Source organism: Apaloderma vittatum, unplaced genomic scaffold, assembly GCF_000703405.1.
Source record: "Apaloderma vittatum isolate BGI_N311 unplaced genomic scaffold, ASM70340v1 scaffold13323, whole genome shotgun sequence".
NCBI classification, from domain to species: domain Eukaryota; kingdom Metazoa; phylum Chordata; class Aves; order Trogoniformes; family Trogonidae; genus Apaloderma; species Apaloderma vittatum.
In genome coordinates, this window is record NW_009708817.1 from 161266 (window position 1) to 184148 (window position 22883).

Below are 22883 nucleotides of genomic sequence, written 5' to 3' on the forward strand. Positions count from 1 at the left end.
GGAAGCTCTGCTTTGGGATTGGAGGTTTTACTTCCTCACTTACTGAAAAAGAACAAAGCTCCCTGGAAGACAGCAACTGGGATAAAAGTGACTGAAGAAATCTCCATCCTTCCACCTCACCTGGTTGACTCTCTCCTCTTTGTTTTTATTATCCTTCATAAACCTCTTCAGCCGTGGCTCAGACGTCCTGCTTTAAGCAGCAGCAATGATTAGTTAAGAAATCTATACAACTCTACCACTACTCCCAAGGCTCTGAAGAGCAGCTGTCGCATCGATCAGACGGGCTGTTAACTTCGTTCTGCTGCTACTGAGTACCTGTCTATACTACAGAAAGTTCTATCACATTAGCTACACTGGCACGTCCTCCTCCTCCTCCTCCACGACGCGAAAACAGCTATTGCAAGACACAAGCACTTAAACCAGCACCGCTCAATCTGGCAGAAAAAGTGGAACAAGCTACACCCCATGGAAAGCACCTTCACAAAATGCAGCTGCACCAAGACAGGTTATGCCAGCCTTAGTCCTACAGGTAAAAATAGCCATTACTTTCACTGGCAGAGTCACACCAGTACAGCTTTTCTAACTGTATTTGAGCCAGTAGAAAACCCAGGGCGAGCAGTCCAGACACCGGAGCGGACTGCAGACCAGGACACACTTATATATAGGTTTCTTCATGCCCTAAAACATCAGTAATTTGTTTAATCAGGGACCCTGCTAATCACATTCTCTCCACCGCTGCTGAGGAGTGAATTTTTTCCGTGCTCGGCTCCTTCACAAACAGTGCTCTGGAGGGTGTTGTTGCCAGAGCAAAAGCCTCACCTTGCACGTGTCTAACCAGAGGAGCCCGTTTGTGAGAGCCTGCTCGCTGCAACAGGACATTTACATCCAGTGCAGGTGGGTGCACATCCCACTGCTCCCTCCAGCTCTGTTCTCCTGGCAGCTGGGAAAGGACTGGGGAAAAAAACAATAATTAAAAAAAATAATAACAGTCAAAGCTCCCTCCTATAGTCAGCACAGTCTAACAAGAGCTGGTGACAGAAAGAAGATGTTGCTAGATTTTAAAGGCAGCGGAGATGAGTCAGTACACACAGGGGGAAGAAGTGACGCTGCAATTTTTCAGAGGTTATCTGCACGCTAAATCCTGGGCTCTGCTGGCAGGCTTTCTGCCGGAGATGAAGGGTCTGCAGGACAGTTGGGCGCTCAAAACAATCGACATATAATACACTGCACTGCCGGGCCAGGCCTGGCTGATGGTGTTCGATGCTACCTTTGGATTTTCCATTTGCCTGCAACAAAGACACAGCCAGTGAGCACTCAGGGCTGGGGAAGGCATTATTCACCCCGTGCTCTTCTGCCACCAGAGGCCAACGGACAGAGCCTCAGGACACAGCAATCACCCAGAACAATCCATACATAGGTCTGATGCTTTGGTGAACACTAAGATTCATTTCTCCCTGGGGTAACCACTTACCGTAGCAGAAAGGCCAATCGGTCTTAATGTTTCCCTCCAAAAAAAAAAAAAAAGTCAATATCTCATTATCCTAAACTCTTGAAAAATAAAAAGATGCCATAATCAAGTGAGCTATGAGAATACAAGATACATCAGTAAGAGAACACAGATTAGAGCCCACGAGCACTGATGTTTTCTTCCTCTTTCTGCAACGCCCAAGTACAGGACTGAGATACTGGTGGGGAGTTTCAGTACCACAGGGCATGCTGAGACCAGAGGAGAAAAGAATGGCAACTGATTCTGTGCCTCTCCCTTCCCACATTAAAAAAAAACCAACACAAAACCCCTGCCCATCTCCCTCTCCACTCCTAAACACACTTCTTTCCCAGTTAAGGACAAATTCACAACTTAAAATAATTTAAGACAATTTGATTTCTTAATATCTCCCTGGTCATTTTGGAGCATTTCCACTTTGCTTTCACAAGCTCCTCATTCTACACACCAGAGCAAGAAATGCTCTTTTCTTAAAGAAATCAAAGCAAAGATTCTCACAGAATGTCCCAGTAGTTGAGGCTTAAAAACATTACCAAATACCAAGAAACCTCTTGAAAAGTCATCTGGGGCACTATCCTTTGTCTGGACCCTGGCTCCCCTCTTGAAAACAAACAAACAAAACCAATCTATCCCCAAAGCTTGCATTCTGTCCATTTTTATTACATGCATACATGTTGCATTATCAAAACATCAAGAAGCTCCACCAACACCTCCAGTTTCTTGCACACGGTAGTAAGATCAAACCAAACCAGTCCCCTCCAGTTCCCTCACCTGGCTGCTCCTCCCAATGCTTTCTAAGCCAGATGTCTCCTCTGCACAACAAAGCCAGTTTTCCTCAGTTCAGGAGAGACAGGCAACAGGATTTTCTTCAGGCTATTCAGAAAGCAGCTACCGCATAATGCAGCCTATTTAAAGAGCCTTTGCTACAGTCAAATTTAATAATTTAGGAGATTTAAGAGCTGCACACATTCAAAAAAAGCCCCATGTTGCCTAGGCACTGTGTGCCTTTTAGCTGCTGTCCCCAATTCGCTGGAGCTGTCTTGATGTTGCGAGGACAAAGGTTTTCATCTTCTGAGAACATTTATCAGCAGATAATGAGAAATTAGAATTCCAATTCACTCAAACGTCAACTGTGGAAGTTTAGCTTTCAAGCAGTATTAAAAAAAAAGTATTCACACATCAGTAAAATTATTAGCTTGGAACATTGAAATAAACAGCACTGCTATGCAAAAAGAAAAAAAAAAGTTGGAAACTGCACCGATTGAACTTTGTAGATTTATCGATTGGGACGCTCGCCAGCAGACCTTTTCATTTTGCAGAATCCACTGAGAGGAGCACCATGACACGACAGATCACACACTGCCCTCGGGGAGAGGGACGTGGCTTGAGAACCTATTCTGCTAGGAGGTCAGTGAGAAATCCTGCAGAGAAATCCAGACACCACTCTGGTGCTTTAACTTCTGCAAAGTGGCATTTTAACATGTGCCAAAGGAAAGCAGAAACAGAAGCGACAAAACCCCATTCCTCTCTCCTCCACAAACAGCAAAAAGGGACCTAACACTTTCCACACAAACTCTTAAGAATGTCCTTGTCGGTGAACACAGCCCAGGTTGAAATTTCATTTTACGTTGCAGAAGTCCTAATCTTTTTTCGTTTGCCAACGAAACACCTTCCCAACACTCGACAGTAAATCAAGACTCAATAGCCCCCCATAAATACAGTAGAAATCATTATCCAGAACTTCAGCAAAACAGGATTCTATCCTGATGTTTTTGTAATAGTTACATTCAAGCTCATATAACTGAGATAGTCACCAATTCCATCACAACCACAGACGTTTCTTCCCCTCCTGCTTTTTTACGCTATTATTAAATACGCAGCAATGACCTTGCCTCCAAGCAAGCTTTTCCCATTTGCTCCGCACAAATCATCAAATTGTCGAAGCGGCTGTGTTCGTCAGGCTGAGCAGAACACACTTGGGTGGTTCACTCTCTTTTTAAAAACTATCAACTCCCCATGTGTCAGATGGCAAGTTTAATTTAGCAGACTAAGAAATTACTTAGTCTTGGAAAATCAGTGCAATATGGTCTGTATCTAACTCAGCAAGCCCATCCGGGCCGTTTGTGCTACTTATCGGTCGAATCCTTGGACAGCTCTTGCCAGCAGTTCCGTCTACAGTAACAACTAACATGTATTTGACCTTCTAATTTTCTTATTTCTTCCCAGCAACAGACTAGAATGCTTCCTCCACTACTGAGGACTTGCTACATGATCCTCAGCACAATCAGTTGAACAGTGGTGAGCAGAATACTCCAGAATCCAAATAAAGAGGGAAGTAGGAGCTTTTTCATGTTCTGTTTGTACCGCACTGAGTACGATGGAATATAAAGCCGGGGACTGCTAGCAGGGCAGCTTCTCCGTGCCAGTTAGTTAATGCCTGGTATCGTTATGGATTCATACTGGGGCAATGCTGGCATCTATCTGCTAGACACGTTTTGCAAAAGACATAAGAGCCATTAAAAGGCACCGAGAAATGATATGACAGAAGAAACAAATAAACCTGAAGAGCTATCAGTGTGCATGATGTTCCAAACAGACCCTGCAGTGACGGGGTCCCGCGTTCAACTGAAATACACCACGAGCACGCAAAGTTCTCAGTGCAAATACAAGTTAAAACTCAAGCCACAGAATTTCAAGCAGTCAGTTTAAAGGAAGTCAGGAGGACCTGAAAAATTTAAACAGATCTTTCTACATTTTCAACTATTTCACAGAAGTGAGAGGACAGGGAGACAGAAACATGACTTACAAAGCAGTTTGTCAGTGTGCGCTACGTTTTGCTATGGCATCCGACACCTTTCCAAAGAACATCAGAGACTATTTATAGGTGCTGTCAACATCCTCCAACTCGCCAAAGCAAGACAGCTTCTTTGAGCTTTCCCAGTGCGAGAGATGCTGTCAAAAATGAGAGGTTGGGATGCAACAATCCACATCCACAACCCTCCTAAAGGTCTATGAATTAAAAATCTCTACACAAAAATGTAGGGCACTCTGGCCCTGACCCAGCAAAGCACTTACGCATTCAACTGCTTCCCCTTCTACTTCAGAGGGACAGTTTACATACCTAGAGCCAGCACGTGTCACGGGGGTTTGCTGGCTCGTGATCAAAAATGTGCAAGAGTCCACCCACAGCTCAGCTTTGCAAAACACGGGATCTCCTTGACCATCTCCTTCCACAAAACAAAAACAGCAACAAGAGCAGGACACTGACTGGAGCCAAAGCATGTCAGTTTGACATCCATTTTCCAGCTGTGAACGATCCCTCTTCATCAAAGAGAGGGTGCACAGTGAACAGAGGAAGGCAAAAAGGAAGAAGAATACGTGCACCAGCCACCGTCACACTGTCCTGATGGTCTGCTCACCTCAGCTGCACCCTGGACCAGCCCTCCCCTTCTACAGAGGACACAGGCATGGCATGTCCCACCTCTGCTGGCGTGTCGCACCTCTGCCAAGGCGATGAGAGTCCTCTGGAGGAACGGCACATTTCGGTCACAGCCTATGGCTCAGCAGGCACCAGCAGCCGGGTTCTCATTTCTGAGGTGAAGGAGGTAGAACTGGTGCCAGTACTTATCTGGGGAGCTTTATTTCGCTGCATTATTAGTAACTGCTTACGCAAAATATTCCGTATTGAGTCCTGCCTATACCACCTGCTGGAAGCTATCTGTGAGAAGGCAGGCACGGCACGGGGCGTTAATGTAGCGCTCCATTCATCTCTCGGAGCACGAGGAGGAATACTCCCACACATACGCACAGAGGGGTGCTGCCTTCTGACGCTCTGCAGTGGTTTTACTGTTCTTGCTCTATTAAAGTTTAATTACTTTTTAACTTATTTACACAGGACATAAACTGTTCAGAAAGATAACTGTCAACCAGCCAAGACCTTTTTGGCAGGCCTTTGGGATCACATTTTACTCTTCTGGTGATGGCAGCTCTGGCACAGAATCGCTTCAGTTCTGTAAAATTATGTCTATATATGTTTGATCCCTTTGGGAAGACTGCCAAAGTACCAAGATTAATTAGCAACTTACCTAAAATACATTCTCTATTAGATAGATCTTAAAGGGTTCCTTGTCACAGACAGCTTTATAAAAACACACTTTGAAATATTAATGAATCTATATGACATAAGATGACATTTTGAACTCTGTCTCAGTGCCCATTCTCATCTCTGCACTAAGTAAAATGACTTTTATTAGTTTCATGACAGCTCCGCGCTTACATCAGCTTTGCAGAGTTCTAGCCAAATCATAGAAAATAAACTCACTTGAAGGAGAAATATAGCATCGTAATGCTCCCAGCTACTGCAACATCTTCAATCAATACAGCTTTAAATGTAAATAAGAAGACAAGAATGTGTGTCATCACAGTGCAAAAATAATTGCAAAGGCTATTAGCAATTATGGTGAAACGTACACTTCTGGTGCCCTTCCCAAAGGAAAAGAACAAGGGTCAGGTATCAAATTAGTTGCTTAACCCTAGGAAAAAGCTACAGACTAGAAGTGGTCTAAGTGTCTGCCAATACAAGCGAGGTGGGGATAACATCTTACTCCTAGTAGCAGTGGATGTTTCATTTACTAGTCTACCTTTCCAAACTGATTCCGATACCACTGGCCCAACAGCTGGATTTCTTGGGGAGAAGTTCCAGTCTAGGCTTCCGGAGAGGCTGTGCTTCAGCCTGTTTCCAGAGCTGGCACGTGGAATACGCGCTTGCCTGCAGAAGCCTGCATCAGCAGTAAGCCTGGGTACCGCAGTGCAACCAGCCGCTTATTTTCCTTCTTCAAGTGATCCTCGGACTAACAGAGTAAATTTTTAGGGCAGAAGCATCCGTTCACAGACTCCTCCCGTCCTCTGGCACTCCCGGCATGTAGAAGTGTGTGGGGAGGGGGGGGCACTGTAGGAAGAACCTCACCACAATTAGCAACACGCCAGCGAGGGGTTCGTGCTCTAACAGCATCAGAGGGACGGCCCAAGACTGTGCAATCACAGAACTAGATGTTACTGTAGCTGTGCTCATCATACTGATGCTGCTAAAAATAAATGAGGAAGACATTCTTCACCTAAGGCTCAGGAGGGTTCTGGTATGTAGCTGAGTCATGCAACAATCATTAAATTAAACACATCTCGATCCCTGGTTTAAGCTCCATCAGCACAAGCCAAAAGAACAAGCCTTTTGTGCATATTGAAAAAGCAACAAGGCACGAGGAAGTAATTTGAAGGTCAAGGTCTCCTGGAAAACAATAGCAATAGTAATATCAAATTGCTTTATGAAACGAGGAAGTGAGACCAAGCTCACACACTTTTTTTTTTTTCCTAAATAGAGAGAATGTGGTCAGTGCTTGTGGAAGACATCAGACTGACACCAACATCCTTAGTCAACAAAACAGCACAAGCTTCCCCCACCTGTGAGCACCACACACATTCTGCTTGGCTAATTCCAAGGCTTTGCACTGCCAACGGGATCATCTGTGCCAGAAGCTTAACACAATCCATTAGCGCTAGGTCAACTCAAAGGTACAAGGCAAGCTCCATTTGTGATGCGTTGCCATTTTCCCAGATGAGTCTTATCACTCAAGACTATAGCCCCAGCTGTCACTTGTACCTAAGCTACTCGGCGAGCAGGTATGTGTGCAGGTATGCACGTACAAATTAGATTCTAGAAACGTTAGCTACGCTTCACTCAGGTGGAAGCACTTTGTCAGTAAGAGAAGGCTGTCAACTCCAACTGTACGTACAAAAAGATTGTGACACGTGCACTGGTCCTGTTTTCCTACCGCTGAAGAGATTTCTGCTGGCCGTTATCGCAAGTTAAAGGCCATCATTAGTGTGGCTGATTTTCAGGACCTCAGCCCTCAGAACTTGAGGATGCTGGATCATACTACACCAAAAAAAATCATTCTTTACTGCCTTCTCTCCTTTTTACTTCAACTTGTAGCACTTCTCACACACCAAACATCTTCTTACAGAGTAGTGCTTTCACATAGTTTCTCTTCACTTCTTTCACAAGTAGGCAACAGTGCAAGAATGCGACAGGAATGAGGCATGGACTGAAAAGACAGTGCAGCTTTAAGGTCTATGTTGATTTAATTTATATATATGGGAAAGCAAGAATCAACAAGAGTTTAGGAAAAAGATCCTGACTGCTACTGTAGTGAAAAAACAAACAACAAACCACAGCAAACCCCATCAGATTTCTCAGTTCAATAAATGAAGAACATCCAAACGTTAGTGTGTTCATTTTTTAAAAGCCTGAAGCGTTTTAACTTGCACACAGGCACCTTTGGGACAGTAGTCGTCTTCAGCGCCATGCTTCAAGAAATACAGAGTTTGAAAAATAGGCCAGCCAACAGGTAACACTGAGCACTCAGAGCACCAGCTGTCAGAGCCGCAGTGGCAGAACACGATTCACAGTGTCTTGCAGCCAGTGTGGTCTCACAAAAGGGGAAAAGTCCAGCTCAAACGCATGAACTATCTGAAACAAGGTGGTTTTGCAGATCCACTGTCACACAGATCTTAGATCTTTCTGATGTACAGGTTTATACAGGTACTACTTGAGTTCAGGGTGGGATGACAACCTGGTCAAGCATCCCTTGTCCTTTTTTGTCCCAGTCACAAATGTCACCACTCTCTCTACTCTTTCCTTTTCCAGGGAAACTGCTGTGTTACTGTCTCCTGCAGGCATCTGCACTCCAGGAGTAACATCAGAGGAACAGAACTTGGCCACATGTACAAGCTTCAGTTTCGAGTTCAATCACAGTAAGACCACTGCAAATTCACCTTTCCAGTTTAAAACTTGTTATACAGGTTGAGCTTACTGCTAGACAAACCTTCCAACCCAACAACTGTGAGCCAGGTTTAAAACTCCCTGAAGAGCTCTCACCCTCCGAAGTGGTGTTCGTTTCAGCTCACAAAATCACTTCAATGTGGACGTGAACAACCTTACTGTCCCTTAGGAAGAGTGTAAGGGGAAAAAAGGGCTGACTTGAAGTCAATTATATTATCTAAAGTGTTTGCTCTAAAGCTTCCTTTTTTTCTGCTAAGCTTTGCATCAAGATACACCTGCCTTTGGGTACCCCCGAAAGACCCTTACTGTTCCTTAAGCTTGTAGGAAGAGTATAAGGGAAAAAAGGGCTGACTTGAAGTCAATTATATTATCTAAAGTGTTTGCTCTAAAGCTTCCTTTTTTTCTGCTAAGCTTTGCATCAAGATACACCTGCCTTTGGGTACCCCCGAAAGACCCTTCTCTACAGCAATCACACAGGCCAAAGAAATGCACTCCCCAGAAAGGTGCGTTAACACCCACACGATAGCTGCCAACACCTGTCTCTACAGACACGATCACAGAATCACAGAATGTTATAGGGGCTGCTGATGCTGAGGGTTCGATGTTCTCTGGGCTTTAGAGGTGAGCAGCTGAAGAAGGCAGGATGCACAGAAAGGCTGCAGCAATGCAAGACCCAGTTGGCTTGAGCCATCAGCTACAACCAACAATCCACACAAACTTTGCTTTCCAGTGTTCTCATACCCACTTCACAGAAGCCATAATTTCATGTTGACAAACACTGTCGTTTGATAAAATAAATACCGGCTTTCACCCAGCCTCTCCTGCCCCTGAACAAGAACAGTGAATTGATCAAACTTAAAATTAACAGAGCAAAAGAGGGGGAAAATAAGAAGTATGTGTGCAAGGGGAAGGTAGGTTTTCAGCCTCATGGCCATTTTGCAACTGCACGAACACCTGGGCACCAGCCAGACATCGAGGTCCCCAGGGTCAGGACAAATGGCTGGGGCTGGAGAGGCCAGATCGCTCCTCCCCAAGCCAATGCCAGCTCAGGAGCGTTGGAACAGCTCCTGCATTGATCTCCTAGAGGATTCTAAGTTACAAGTGCCCAAGGATGGAGTCTGACAGACCCACAACAGTCTATCACAGAAGGCAGAGGAACAACACTTCACAGTTTGGGCTTGCTGCTTCTTGACAAGAGCCCAGGCAGGTCCAGACCTCACCACACACTGCGTGGCTTCCTGAGCACCCAGGGAAACGTGCTGCAGATTGCTTCAGCCAGGCTAGTCCAGTGGTTGTGATGAAACATGACTTCGTGTTAGAGGCCTCAGCCAGAGCAGAGACCCCTGAAGTAACAGCTGGACATGTACACCGCTTCAGCCAGGCTAGTCCAGTGGTTGTGATCAAACATGACTTTGCGTTAGAGGCCTCAGCCAGAGCACAGACCCCTGAAGTAACAGCTGGACATGTACACCAGTGGCCACAAGTTCTTGCCTTAAAACGTCAAGGACCAGTCTGTCTAAGAGGAGAGACGCTGCCTCCACGTGCTCTCACAAACTCCCAGGTACTTGGAGTGAGGAGGACAGAACACCCCTCCTTACAGCCTCCTCACGAACCACTTCTGTTGCTGAAAAAGCCCGACTTGAAGGTGCATCCACTTCTCCTACACCCTTGGGAAGGGCCTCCCCCAGAGCCACGGGGTTCAGTACCAGGGCAACACGAGAGACCCGCAAGGCTCCAGCTCCCCGAGCAGAGCACGGCTCTCCCCGCCCAGCCCGGCCCGAAGACTCTCTGCCAAAGGGATGCACAGAGCCAAGCAGCCAAAATCACAGTGGGATTAGCTGTTCATACAGAGGCAGCAGGCGTATCCAGGACGATCAGTGTTAATAACAGGAGAGTTAGAAGGGGAATTAAGCCTCATGTCTCTGGCACTAAGCTAGTTTAACGATTACAAGTTCAGGAGCTGAAAATGGGAGACTGCTCCACTTATTTCTTGGCTATTTAGATTGGCCAAAGTCAGAGTACCAGGAGATCTTTGGTGTCTAGGGGACTCTGAGTTAGGACAGCCCTTTTGGTAGCTGAGCCCCTCCACCTCACTTCCCCAGAGACTGCCAGGAGCTGTGGAGACTCTAGAAGTTATCCCCTGCTTTACCTATGACAGGTCATCACTTCGCCACACACACCCACCTAGCTTGCCCCCTACCCTACACCCTAAGACACCACCAAAGCACACTTCCATTGCAAAGCAGTGGGAAAATCCAACTGAAAACCTGCCAAACTGGACGTCTGACGAGGGGAAGCCAGAATTCCTGAAGATGAAGCAGTGTGCAAAAAACATTAAGCTGCCACTCCAGACTCCACAGGCTTTGCACAGCTCACTCTCCATGTTGCCTTTGTTTAAACAGCAGCGTATCCACATTCTCTACCCAGTCTCCCACACACAGCACACTGCACACCCTCCCCTACCCCTCCCACCCACAGATAAACACGCCCAGGAAACAAAGCTTGAGCAGATAACAGTGGAAGCCCTGAAAGAAGGACAATGCTATTCCCTGTGGGGAAGCAAAGATACCCACATAATGACTCTGTCTGCTTAGGAGGCTGTTCTGGTGTCTGGGGGATAGGATCAAGCATGCACCTTACAATTTATTTGTCTGTTATTTGGGTAACACATCCTTATTTCTATCCACTGAAATTACTAATAGCGTAATTCACTCTCTTCTTTTGTTCTTCTTTAAATAAGAGCCATTCCTGTTGGGTAAAAGAGCCTGAAACGCAATTTACACTGACAATGTAAAGCAGCCCTACTGTAAACACCTACCTAGCCTTTCACACTCTTCCCAATGATCAGAAACCAAAAAAGCACTATTTATGAAGCAGAAAGATCAATCTAGGATGCATTTCTGCAGGGGACAGATGCTAGGGATTGGGAAAGTTTGAGACCCAGTGCTACTGGCCTAAAGGGGTTTTGGTTATTAACTGCATGAGAGGCAACCCCACCGCAGCGCCTGCTCCAGTGAAAATCCAGCCAGGCTCACGCCCTTCTCATGCAACAGCGAGCCGTGCACTCACCCTGCAATGTTTTATTGATAAGGCTCCACTAATTTTGTGTTAAGCCAGGCACATGCAATCAACCATCAAAAATCAGATCTATAGTACAGGTGGTTTCTAACCACACACACAGAAGCACATGCCCTAGAAAACACAGGACAGCTGGCAAGGCGCAGAGCAGACTCAGGGAGCTAACCTCGAGCTAGCAGGAGGAGGAGGCAAGGATTACAACCAGCTGCACTGATACAGAGGAACATCTTACCAACAAGAAAGTAATCAAGGAATACGTGACTGAAGGCAAGCCCTACAGCAATCAGGCCTCAACCCTGAAAGCTGCAGGCAGTTTTTGAAGAAAACTCCACTACCTGTGAATATATAAGCTACTTCCACAATGTCAGGCACATACCTGAAGCAGCACGGCAGTATCTGAGAAAACTCTCCCCCCAGGAAGCCCATATCTCAAAATTGGGCAGCCCTAAAGGCAGCAATAAGCATATTAAGCATCATCTGAGCTGCCGTGACTAAGTGACTTCTCCGACTGACTGTTTAATACAGCTTTGCTTGTTTGCTTTCCTTCTTACCTGCTGATGTGGCCTGGCTCCCACTGGGATAGACTTGACAAGAGTATCTGCTAATGGCTTACACATTATCTGTAACAGAGAAAGACCCAGTCTCTTATTAGTGGTTTACTGACAAACAGTCTTGTTTTTCAAGCAAAATAGTCTATATTTTACATAGCCTTTTGAGTGAGAAGAAAATGCCACAAGAAAGAAAAATCCCCAGAGATCAGCAACAGCTTACTTGAAAATTAACAGCTTTGCTCACACCAGCCCTGATTAAAATCCTGATCACGAGGCAATGAGCAGCGGAACTCTTAAATTGGAAAAATTAGGCAAAGATTTCATCTCCTGGGTTCTGCCTGGTTCCTGAGTTAAGTTTGCATCTGCCTGACACTTTACATAGGCAGTTCACACAGAGGAACGGTCCCAGAGGCCAAGGAGAACATGCTGAGTTAGACTGGAGAATGTCAGAGCTTTGAGAAACACCTGAACCCATGTGCTAGAGGGGCCAGAAACAACTGTGTCAGGAGGAAAGCCTCCCTGAAGACAGGTTATCTTCAAGTTGCCCCCTTGATCAAAACAACCTTTCTAGAGGAGGAGAAACTGTCAGCAACATTTGATGAACCTCCGTTCTGGCCTAACCTGACGATTTCTATATTTACAGGCAAAATACTTCCAAAATGAGGGGCGTAAGTAATTAACACAAGAAAAGAGAAAACATCTGGATTGCAAATACTTTACTGGCATCTCTCTAATGTCATCTGTCAGGCACTGGAAGGCCTGGCCCCAGCAAAGCACGGACAGTAGTTTGTCACACAGTTCACTGCCGTACTGTGCAGATGGTTCTTCCAACCACATCACCTGAAACGGCTTCTTCTGGGGGGTAACAAGACTACTAAAAGAAGAGATAGCCCAGCTCCAGCCAGGCAAAGCCCAGCTTTAAGCAGACCAGTATATGTGTAAATCATAGAATCACAGAACGCGTTGGGTTGGAAGGGACCTTTAGAGGTCATCTAGTCATTACTTCTGTTGTATAAAAGGGATGAGCTTAAAGATTCTAAAAGACATATCTGCAAGGAACAGTCACATGGAAACCAGAGGCTCTAGAAACCTGCAGATAGGATCTCGGGGTTGCTGTCCATGTAGGCAGCACACAAGCCTTCTCTTCCCCCTATTTCACTAACTTATGTAGAGGGGATCGTGGGCTGGTGTCCTAAGAAACCTGGTATGCAAAAGAACTCTCTCCTGAATGGATTCCCTCAGAGTCCGAAAGCATCTTCCCCCATGACACAAGTCTGTGTTCCTTCTGCACTCCCATCAGACATCAACTGTAAAAGGTTGAAGTCCTTGAGAAAGGGCTTCTGGCAACTGTCTCTACCTCACTCTGACCTAAAAATCCCTGAAGACCTGTACGACACTCAGGCCCAAAGCCTCTTTCTTAAAAACTGGCTGACCTCATAGCAGAGACCAGCTCCAGGCATAGGTCAAGTTTGCAGGAAATAGCATAAACACTTCAGACACTGACACTGTCTGAACACCTGGCTTGCAGATTAGATTCCAGTTGAACTCTTCAGCCTTCTTAGAAGAAAACTGATAAACTAAGCATGCAGTAAGAGCAGAGCTGGACAGCAGCGACATTAGCTGTTTAAATAAGCTCAGCTCTTCTGCCTTTGTGCAAACCTTGCTCATCCACATTGTCTTGAATACTGGTAAAAAAAAAATCTTAGGCTATGCTTTAAAGACCAGCTTTATGTTCATCTACATTCTCCACCCAGTATCCCCATTCAAACCACAAATGAGATCCCAGTCTTCTGCAGTGTTGCTACCAGAATAATGCAGTATTAAGAGTCTGAGCAAGTGTAGTTCCTAGGAAACCTTACAGTGGTTTTAAAAGCCTGCAATAAAGCTGAGACGTTTCTCTCCCTACTTTCCCCAGAATTAAAACCGTACTTTGGAGCCACCAGAAGGTAACACACCACACTGCCAGCAACACTTACCGGGAAGCGTCTGAAGAGATCATGGAACATGGAGCTTGTCAGGGCACTGTTCCGTTTAGTCAAGAATTGTGTCAGTGCTTGCCGATATATTACAGTCACCCTCTCCATATCCAAACAACCTGTGCTCAAAAGCTATAGGGAAAAAGCAGAACAGAAAAAAAAATCCAGTGAAATACCAGAACAAATCACTAGCAATGAAGTAACTAATTTCTACCAGAGTGCATCGATTTTTTTGCAACAACTCAACAATCTTGGGCAGTTTATATGATACAGGCCTGCAAGATACAACACGGAACTAGGAAGAAACAGTTCTAGGTTTGTGGTGGGCACGTCCAGCACACACTGGGTTCACAGATCACTCAAAGACGATCCCACAGCAGCTGTACTGAGCACATGTTGTTCCCAGCTGCAGAGCTATCTGAATCTGTAGATATCAGGGTAGACCTACACACACTTAGCAGCTACGTGCAGGATTTCCAGGTACACAGTGGACAAGCCTTAGCTCTGATCAGGGATGCCGCAATCCCAGAACTGTGTAAACGTTCTAATATGCCCATCTGTGGGGAATGTTCTAATATGCCTGTCTGTGAGTCACACTGCAATCTGCTGAGAGCTGCACAGGCTACATGGATCTAAACTAACACCAGGGTGAACAAAGAGCAAAGTGTGGAGCATCGCATCCCAACAATCCTGACTGCTCTCATATCACTGGGGAAGCGCAGCTCCCTGTGAAGAAAGAAATACTAAAGCCTTGGAGGTCAAAGCTGTGGTCTTCACAACAGAGGATGGACCTTTTGCGAACTTCTGCCCGAGTAACTTTTCCATGGCCCCATAGCAAGTTAAAGTCATGTTCACATCAAACTCCCAATGCTCCTGCTGCTGAACACAGGCTAGAGTGGAACAGGGGAGACCGATCTTGGAATACATGACCCCCTTTTCCTGGGCAGGTGTCTATCCTTAACACTTATTTCACATACACATCTGCAGGGAAAAAATGGGGTTCCTCCTCCCATGTAGATGTTTCCTGTGAAAAAAAAATCTTCAGTAGTAACAGGTTTTTCCATAAACCTGGCCACTGCTCTAGTTCTGCTTTGCTGCTTACTGAAAAGCTCCAGATTATGGTCACCAAGTACTACTAACTGGAAACACAGCACACCTCTGTCTCTTGTTCCTCACTGCAAAACCTTCCTGGCATCGACACAACGTCAGCACCAGCAGCATCACACAAACTGAACTGTGTCACTCCCCTCAAACCAGCTGCTGCCTGTGTCCTTGGCTGATCAAGACCACAGCTCTGTCCCTGTAGGAATAATAACCTTCCCTGTGAAGGATAGGGAAGTACAAGGATGCTGTGAAGCATGTCTCACTCTAGCCTCAATGTCAAGTACGTTGTTTATATTCCCCACAGATCCGTTTTTCTATCCAGAAAGGGCCAGCAGAGAGCAAGAGCTTGGATTAACACTCTTGGTCTCTCATTAAGCCTTAGAAACACTGGCTATCTTTTCAGTCGCTAACAATATCTCCATGTTTCTCATTTCCAGGCCCTCCCTTGTCGTAAGGCAGCCCTGTTTATTTTCCTTCATCACAAAATATCAACAGGACTAAGGCACTAATTCCTGCACACAATTTGAGAGTTTCAGAGGCAAGCATCGGGCTAGCTGGGGAAAGACTACTTGCAAGGTTTCTAGTGGAAGTAACTGGACTGCCCAGTGTATAGGGTCACCAAATTCAGATCTGTGAAACTCAGCAGAGACAGAAGGCAAAAGGGAACTGGACACTAAGGCTCCTTGACTAACAGATGCTCATGGCAGAACCAGACGAAAAGTCTCCCTGCTAACAACTACCACTCAAATCAGGCCTGCTCCACACTCTCATCACCCTGAGATAATTCGGCTCAAACCTCAGACAGACAGGAGTTCACTCTCATCCACCACTGTCCCGTGCCTCCCTGCTCTTGAGCATCCACCCGAAAGAGAACTCACATGGGACTGCCAAATTAATGCAAAAAATAGCAAAAGAGGCAGGACAGCAGCATAAACACCTTGCCTCTTAGGCAATTAACTGAGATCCCCTGTACACCAGCAGCCCCTGGTGGCTATGGGCAAGGAGGCACTGCAAAGGCAGGAAGGTCAGGGCCAGAACTGCACAAGGAATGTGACAGCTTTACAGAAAAGAAACCACATAGACAAGCATCTGCAGGCAGCAGGAACAGAGAGACTGAATAAGCAAGACCCACTCAGCGAAATGGGGTAGTGCAACTTTGCTCGTAAAAAACACTACCTCAGGAGCAGCCTGCTGTCTCACCTGGCAAGCCTGTGGGATGGTGTTGTTCTGTTTCTCTGGCTGAGGGGTTGGAAGAGCTGAGGATTTATTGGACGTGCTTCCTTTCAACACTTTGAGCAGGTATAACGAGGCACTAAAAAAAGAAAAGAAAAAGGGGAGAACATAGCAGTTACCATAGTGTCATGGTGCCATGCAAAGCCATCCGAGGGCAGAGGCGAAACAATGCAGGCAACTTATTCTGTATCAAGGGCAGTTAAAGAGTCCAAGAGGGCCCCTTCTCCAAGTCTAACCCACTCTTGCCAGGCCTAAAGACAAAAAAAATCCTGGGAGGCTGCATCATTTCATTATGCGTCACTGCAGTCAAACATTGCCTGGTTTCCTCAAGCTCCTGTTTTTGACTTGTACTGCTTGAGGACTTGTGCAGTTGCCCAGGAGTTCTGAGCCTGCACAGCTCAGCCAGCGCTGCAGTGCAGCCCTCTCAGCCCAGGCTGCTGCGTGCCTCAGGAACTCAGGCATATCAACCAAGAGAGCATGCAGTCTGCTGCTTTTAAGAAATTTTGTATTAACTGGGCACGGCTCCCCTCAGGACTGCCACTGCCAGGAAGCTGTCAGGGCACACAGCTCAGCCAGCTGCGCTGCAGAGCCAACACTGCCCGATGGCACCGGGTTCACCATGGAACCCGATACCCACTGCACGCACAGTTGTGTTAAGAAATCGCAGATGGAGCATGAAAGTCCTCCTGACAATCACCTACAAGTCACAAGAGAACCTACTGGTAAACGGCATTCCCATTTACAGCAGCAAACAGCAAGTTGCTCATGTTTCCTACCGCATACATATGGCTTATCCTAATTCACCTGTACTCAGCAGCTGAAGAGTGAATACTAGTACGTACAGCCAGGACTCATAATCATTATTGTCCTCACTTTGCTATCATGGAGACATTAACCACTGTATTTACAGAACAATCACAGCAGATTGACTATAAATTACACCCATCCCTGCACTGACTCACCCACAATTTATTACTCCCTGATGAAGCCTCAAGGAAATGTTTTCCACCACTATCAGCAAAGCTGTTCCAGCCCATTTCTGTAGCACTGAGCCCACAGAAGAGGAACACCAAAAAAATGGCCATCTGTTTGAAAAGGCTTCAGATTTTCAGGATGACTGATTGGTCCTCATGCACCACACTGGCACCTACCCTTCATTGAGCCTCTTGCTCTTCTGAACTGCTTTAACGTGCAACTTTCTGCTTGTTTACAGGCCAGCCCACAGCACCAAGACACTCCTTTTTAACACCCACCTGAAATAATAGAGTGCCACTGAAGAGTCAGTATGCTTGCAGGCTTTCTTTACAAGTCTCTCCACAAAAGCGTGCAAATCTTCTTGCAGGCCATCCACTCTCTTGCAGTACTGCTTAGCTCGGCACAACGCATTCCTGAAAGAACATTAAAAACAAATCCAAAGCTGCTCCCTACAGAAAGGGCTCTGGGAAACAAATTGCTTGGAACTCTTATCACTGGGCTCACGGCAATACATAAAAATTAGCTGTGGGCAGCAAAAGAGATAGTCACTGCTGTGGTAAAACGGGTGAGGAGACTTACTGTTCTTTAACTTCAAGCACTTCTTTAGGCATCAGAGTCACCTTTCCCCCAGAGCTCCCACAGAAGGGACTGGCTGCCTCAAACCCTGTTACTGCAGAACTGCTTCTTCTAAACGGGGGGTAGAAAGCAGCACTAAAAATGCTTTAGAGCGGCACTGAGGACGTCAGGGAACAGTGCACAGAGGACAGGTGATGACACACACCATGCATTATGTCTGTGTCTCGCTTGTATCGCGCCTCACTGCTGGCAGTGAACAGAGAGAATACGCACTCTGCCTGTTTCAGTAATAACTTGTTGGGAGTTCGTTCCAGCCAACTCAGTGAGCTTAGAGAGTTGTTGCATGGCCTGACTCGGAGGTCAGAGGCCTGTGGAGATATTCAGTGACAGAGCACAGTGCCTGCAATGCCATCGTTTGCTCTTAAGGTTTCCACCTGCAGACAGGGTTGACACATGAAGTCCCTTAGTCTAGAAAACCCAGATCCTCATTTCTTTCCTGCAGGTTATGACCAAGCATTGTGAGCGCGTGTGGTGCTGGTAACCTAAGTCTACATAATCTATAAGCATAGTTACTGTCTTCAATCATCTGGGGTTCAACCAACAACATTGGTGTCTATTATCTGGAGGACCAAGGACACTCACTTGAAGATACTGGCTGTTTTCTGCAGGTAGTCAACCTCCTGCTTGTCAGAGTCTGAGCTCATGCATTGTTCAATCACCCGAAGCAGGGGCTCGATAACATCAAACACCAAGGGGTTCTCTGATTGCTTAATCAGGAACGCTTCAACCAGATCCAGCACCTGCAAACACAATTACTGGCATGAGAACTAGTGCAGACAGGGAAATGTGATGCATCTACCCAGAGCAGCTTTCTCAGGCTGCAGAGGGTTACACAGCAGCTGAAGGGGGCTGAAGACTTATTTGCAGCTGAGATCTGTATACCTTCTGCTATCACTTGTACTGCTAGAGCATGAGAAACTGAAAATTAAAAATCTGAAACTGAAGATTAAAGGCTATCTTTTGACTTCAGCCTATTTCGTGCAGTGACACCATTTAGAAGGAGTACTTATGAGAATCACTGCCACCCGGCCAGACCTGCAGTCACTGTAACTTGGCACATATCTCTGTTAGCACCACTGACTGATAGCTCTCACCCCTGCAAGCCCCCCTTGACTTCCAGACAGTGCATTAGCATAAAATTGGCCACTTCTAGCACAGCGTCAGAATGAAAATGCAGTGAAGCCAATGGATCGCTGCACCATTCAGCCTTCACCTTGGCCAATGTGACACCGAACATTTCTGCATGTGAACGGCTGGAGCTCTCCCTGGATGCCCAACTATCCACCTGCTGACACAAGGTGGCCTGAAGTCAGCATTACAGTCACAAATAACCAGCGAGGGTTAGCCGTAATCCTCTCGCTTTCATTACCATAATAAACTAAAAAAATGCCTATGTTGCAAAATAATCAGAGGGATTTTATGCATGTCACACTAAGGCATATCAAACTTGTCCAGTTTACAAAAACCCAAAAGCACCTACCTTTGGGCAGGGATAGGGAGAGATCTGATAACCTGAATTATTTCAGATCAGCAAAAGGAAACCACAGTTTGCTTTTATATAGCACAGTCTCAGGTTTGGTTTTGAAGCAAGCATGTGAAGCCCCCAGGCACTGCCCAGGATCTTGCTGTGCCAGGTGCTGTGCAAGGCCTGTCCCAGCCTCCTGGAGCCCATGACATACATGGATGCCCAATCTGTTTAGTATTAGACAGCTCATGGCATGCACTCAGCTACATCTGAAGTGCTAATAACCCAGAGGTCTTCACATCAAATAATTATCTCCCACCTTAATCTTGAAATCCCTCCGCAGGATCTTCTCTTTCCGCATCCTATCTTTCTCGTCCTTCTTCGCCTGGATCCGTTTCTGCTGCTCCGCAAAAAGGGCTGAGATGTTCTTGTCAAGACCCATCATAGCCTCATCATCCAGCTCTTCATCACTCTCATCCTCTCCCTTTTGTTTTCGGAATGCATAAAAACAACATGTCATTTCAAGTACTTCAAAAAGACAGTGGGGAGAGAGCCACAGCCAGAGCTGGAGTCACAGCAGGGATGTAGCTTCCTCTAGACCTTGAATAACATGGGGAGGGAAAACGGATACTTGATGAAAAATCTAGCCCATACTTCCTATCAGTAATTCTAGCATGTAGAAGTACTAGCATGTAGAGCTAGAGGATCAGGAGAAGGAAGAGGCTGAGGTTTTGACACGATTTCCCTCTGCTGTCACTCCTTCAGTAAAAAGGTCAATATGTTACTACGCCTGCAGCCTTTAGAAGAATCATTAAACCACGCTCCAGTGCTGCTACATGAAGTCTCCAGAGCAGCCTACAGCCACCACATGCCTCCAGACACACCAGCCAATACAAGCACCAGGTAACTATCTCAGTGCTTTAGTTCACATTAATCTTGTTTATTACAAGCAGGAATACAAGCTCCATCAGGCTAGACTAGACAGGCAAAAACACTCAAGACACAATAAGAATAAATAAAAGAACAAGTGACTTATTCCCACAGCTTTGTTTTGAACATCCAGATCTCCCACTTCAGATGCTATACAAAGACGACTGCCAGGGTTACCACGGGCTCAGGCAGGATGTGGGCATTAGATAATCTCTCACCATCCCAAACCTCCTGGTATCTGTGTCAAGGTAGGAAGTGAAAACATACCAGTGCATTCCCTGCTTGGAGAACATTCATCAGCTGACTGCGAAAATCATCATCAACTTCTTCATTCTTTTCCTCATCCCCACTGTCATTCTCTGCCTCAGTGTCATCTTCATCTGAGGAGTCCTCGCTTCCTTCCTCATCCTGAGGAAGATAAATTCATCTCCTGTCTTCACTGTTCTTCAAGGCTGTTCATTTCTCAGGTGTATCACTGTTCAGGAAAAAAAACTCAAGCCTCCCCTCACCCCACTGCCTTGCTTCCAGTCCTCAGATTCAAGTAAAGACACCTCAGATAACGAGGTACTAGGTCTCCACAAGAGTTAAAAGCAGAACATAGCACAGGTTTCTCTGTCATATTAAACAAGTATCAAAAAGAAGTTTCCAAGGAACATCTGAAGTAACAGCTCCCGTCTGACTCTCCTTTCTGCTAATGCCTGTAATGCTTTGTGACTCGAATCTTTGCAGTTCTTGAAATCCAAGATCTTGAATTCAGGTGGCTGTGCACTGCAGCAACAATTCAGTTTATGGGTTCAAAAACAAAAGATGCCTGTGCTAATTCCAGGATACAGTCATTGGTTCCCAGGAAGTCATCTACTCAAACAGCCATACCTACAACAGCATTTTCCTTCAAGGCCAAGAGACTAATAAACATGCACTTCCAACAAGCCACTTGTGTGTTGCACTTTTAAAATAAATCTTAGAGCAACAGCCATTTTACTTAAAACAGAGAAATGCAATTACTTATATTACCACAGATCAGGAGAAATATTTTGAGACAGCAGAAGTCTCAAAAGGTATTTGTCATTGGCAATTGCACTTACCGTGTCCTGCGCAGATTTGACCTTTTTGTCTGATTCTTCCATCACAACAACAGCACTTTCATCATTTTGCTCTTGGTACGGGTCAAGAACCTGCAAAAAAGAGGAACTTGTGTTTTTCCCATATTTTGTTTTGATGCATTTCTTGTGTACAACAGACAGGAACTTTGGCACAGGAAGGCAGCTGGATAACGAAATAGTAAGTAAGGACGTTCAACTTCATGGCTTACAGTATAATGTCTGTTAATAACAATATAATGTCTGTAAGAAACAAAAATGTGGATGAAACTGAAGAGACTGGTGACAGCACATTTTGATTCGTTACGAAAGAAATATTAGGTTCATCAGATGAAGTACCTGACAGCTCATCTTTGCAATCTATGCATTACTCTCTCAGAAGACATCACCTTACTCAGTGGTACAACCAAATCATGTTTTGAGCATCACTTACCTTTAGCACTTCTATGTTTATCCTTTCTAAGAAGTTGTTACCATTTATAATCACATCTAAAAGTCTAGCAGCTATAAGAACTGACCCAGGAATTTCTTCAGCTTAAAACTACCAAAGAAGCCTGCCTAAAGCTAGCAGATCTCAGGCACCTATAAAAACAAAACAAACAAAAAAAAATAAACCCACACCAGAGGAAAAAACCACAAAACTTCTCTGTAATCTACATTTAAAATTTAATAGCACACACTGTCAGACATTTTCTAAGTCAAGGAGGCTTTTATTTAATCCCAAGATAGAGACATGCTTGTATGTCTGTTAGGGACAAGACAGGCAAATAGCGCAATGCCCCGCTCGTGCCTCACTTACATCCAGGATGAGCTGCAAGCCCCTCTTGGTCAGGTTAGGGCATATTCGTACAAACACGCTCTTGGAAATCCGACGTATAAGTAGGCTGGGCTGGGCAAGGAGGGAGAGAAGGATTTCCACCATCACTTCAACCCATCCTGGCTCTGCGTTGGCTGCTCAGGAATAAAGGAACAGTAACAGAAAGGGGTAAAACCACTGCACTGGCACACCAATAAGATGTGCATCAACAAAAGCTTTTATTTGCACAGTACCCTCAATTTTACAGAGAGATTTAAGGAGAACAAGAAGACCACTGCTAGACAGAAAGTCAAAAGACGAAGCCAGGTTCTTTCCTGGTCAAGTCCCAACCCAGCTCTGCGGGCCCTAATCAAGGACTAGCTTAAATTAGCAAAGAGGCTGTATCTGCACAGAGGACACATTTAACTTACCCAGAACTTCAGCTCTGAAAGTACCAAGTTTTGGGCCTGCTAGCTGTTAGGAAAGCCCACAGCTTTGCCCGTGCACACACCACCACTTCAGCCAAGCTCTTGACCAGGACAGAACAAGGACTTAAGAAAAGTCAACTCCCTGGGACACTGCTCATCTGAACAACGACCAACTCTGAAGCCTCCTTATCCTTTAAGGGGTGCAGAGGAATGCAACCCACTGAAGATGCAGAGAGAGCTGGGGCAAGAGACAAGAGATTTAGAAAGAC

General features: G+C 45.6%; 1 protein-coding gene across 1 annotated transcript in view; it reads right to left on the reverse strand.

Moving 5' to 3' along the window:
- Positions 1-22883, reverse strand: part of MYBBP1A (MYB binding protein (P160) 1a) — a gene marked incomplete at its 5' end in the record, with an annotated part of 56058 nt that overhangs the window by 23282 nt on the left and 9893 nt on the right. Inside the window, 9 exons of the mRNA XM_009866700.1 lie at positions 11972-12040; positions 13948-14079; positions 16252-16363; positions 17538-17672; positions 18478-18635; positions 19680-19844; positions 20558-20698; positions 21376-21465; positions 22190-22341. Coding sequence (XP_009865002.1) covers positions 11972-12040; positions 13948-14079; positions 16252-16363; positions 17538-17672; positions 18478-18635; positions 19680-19844; positions 20558-20698; positions 21376-21465; positions 22190-22341 — 1154 coding nt within the window. The remainder of the gene's footprint in view (positions 1-11971; positions 12041-13947; positions 14080-16251; positions 16364-17537; positions 17673-18477; positions 18636-19679; positions 19845-20557; positions 20699-21375; positions 21466-22189; positions 22342-22883) is intronic.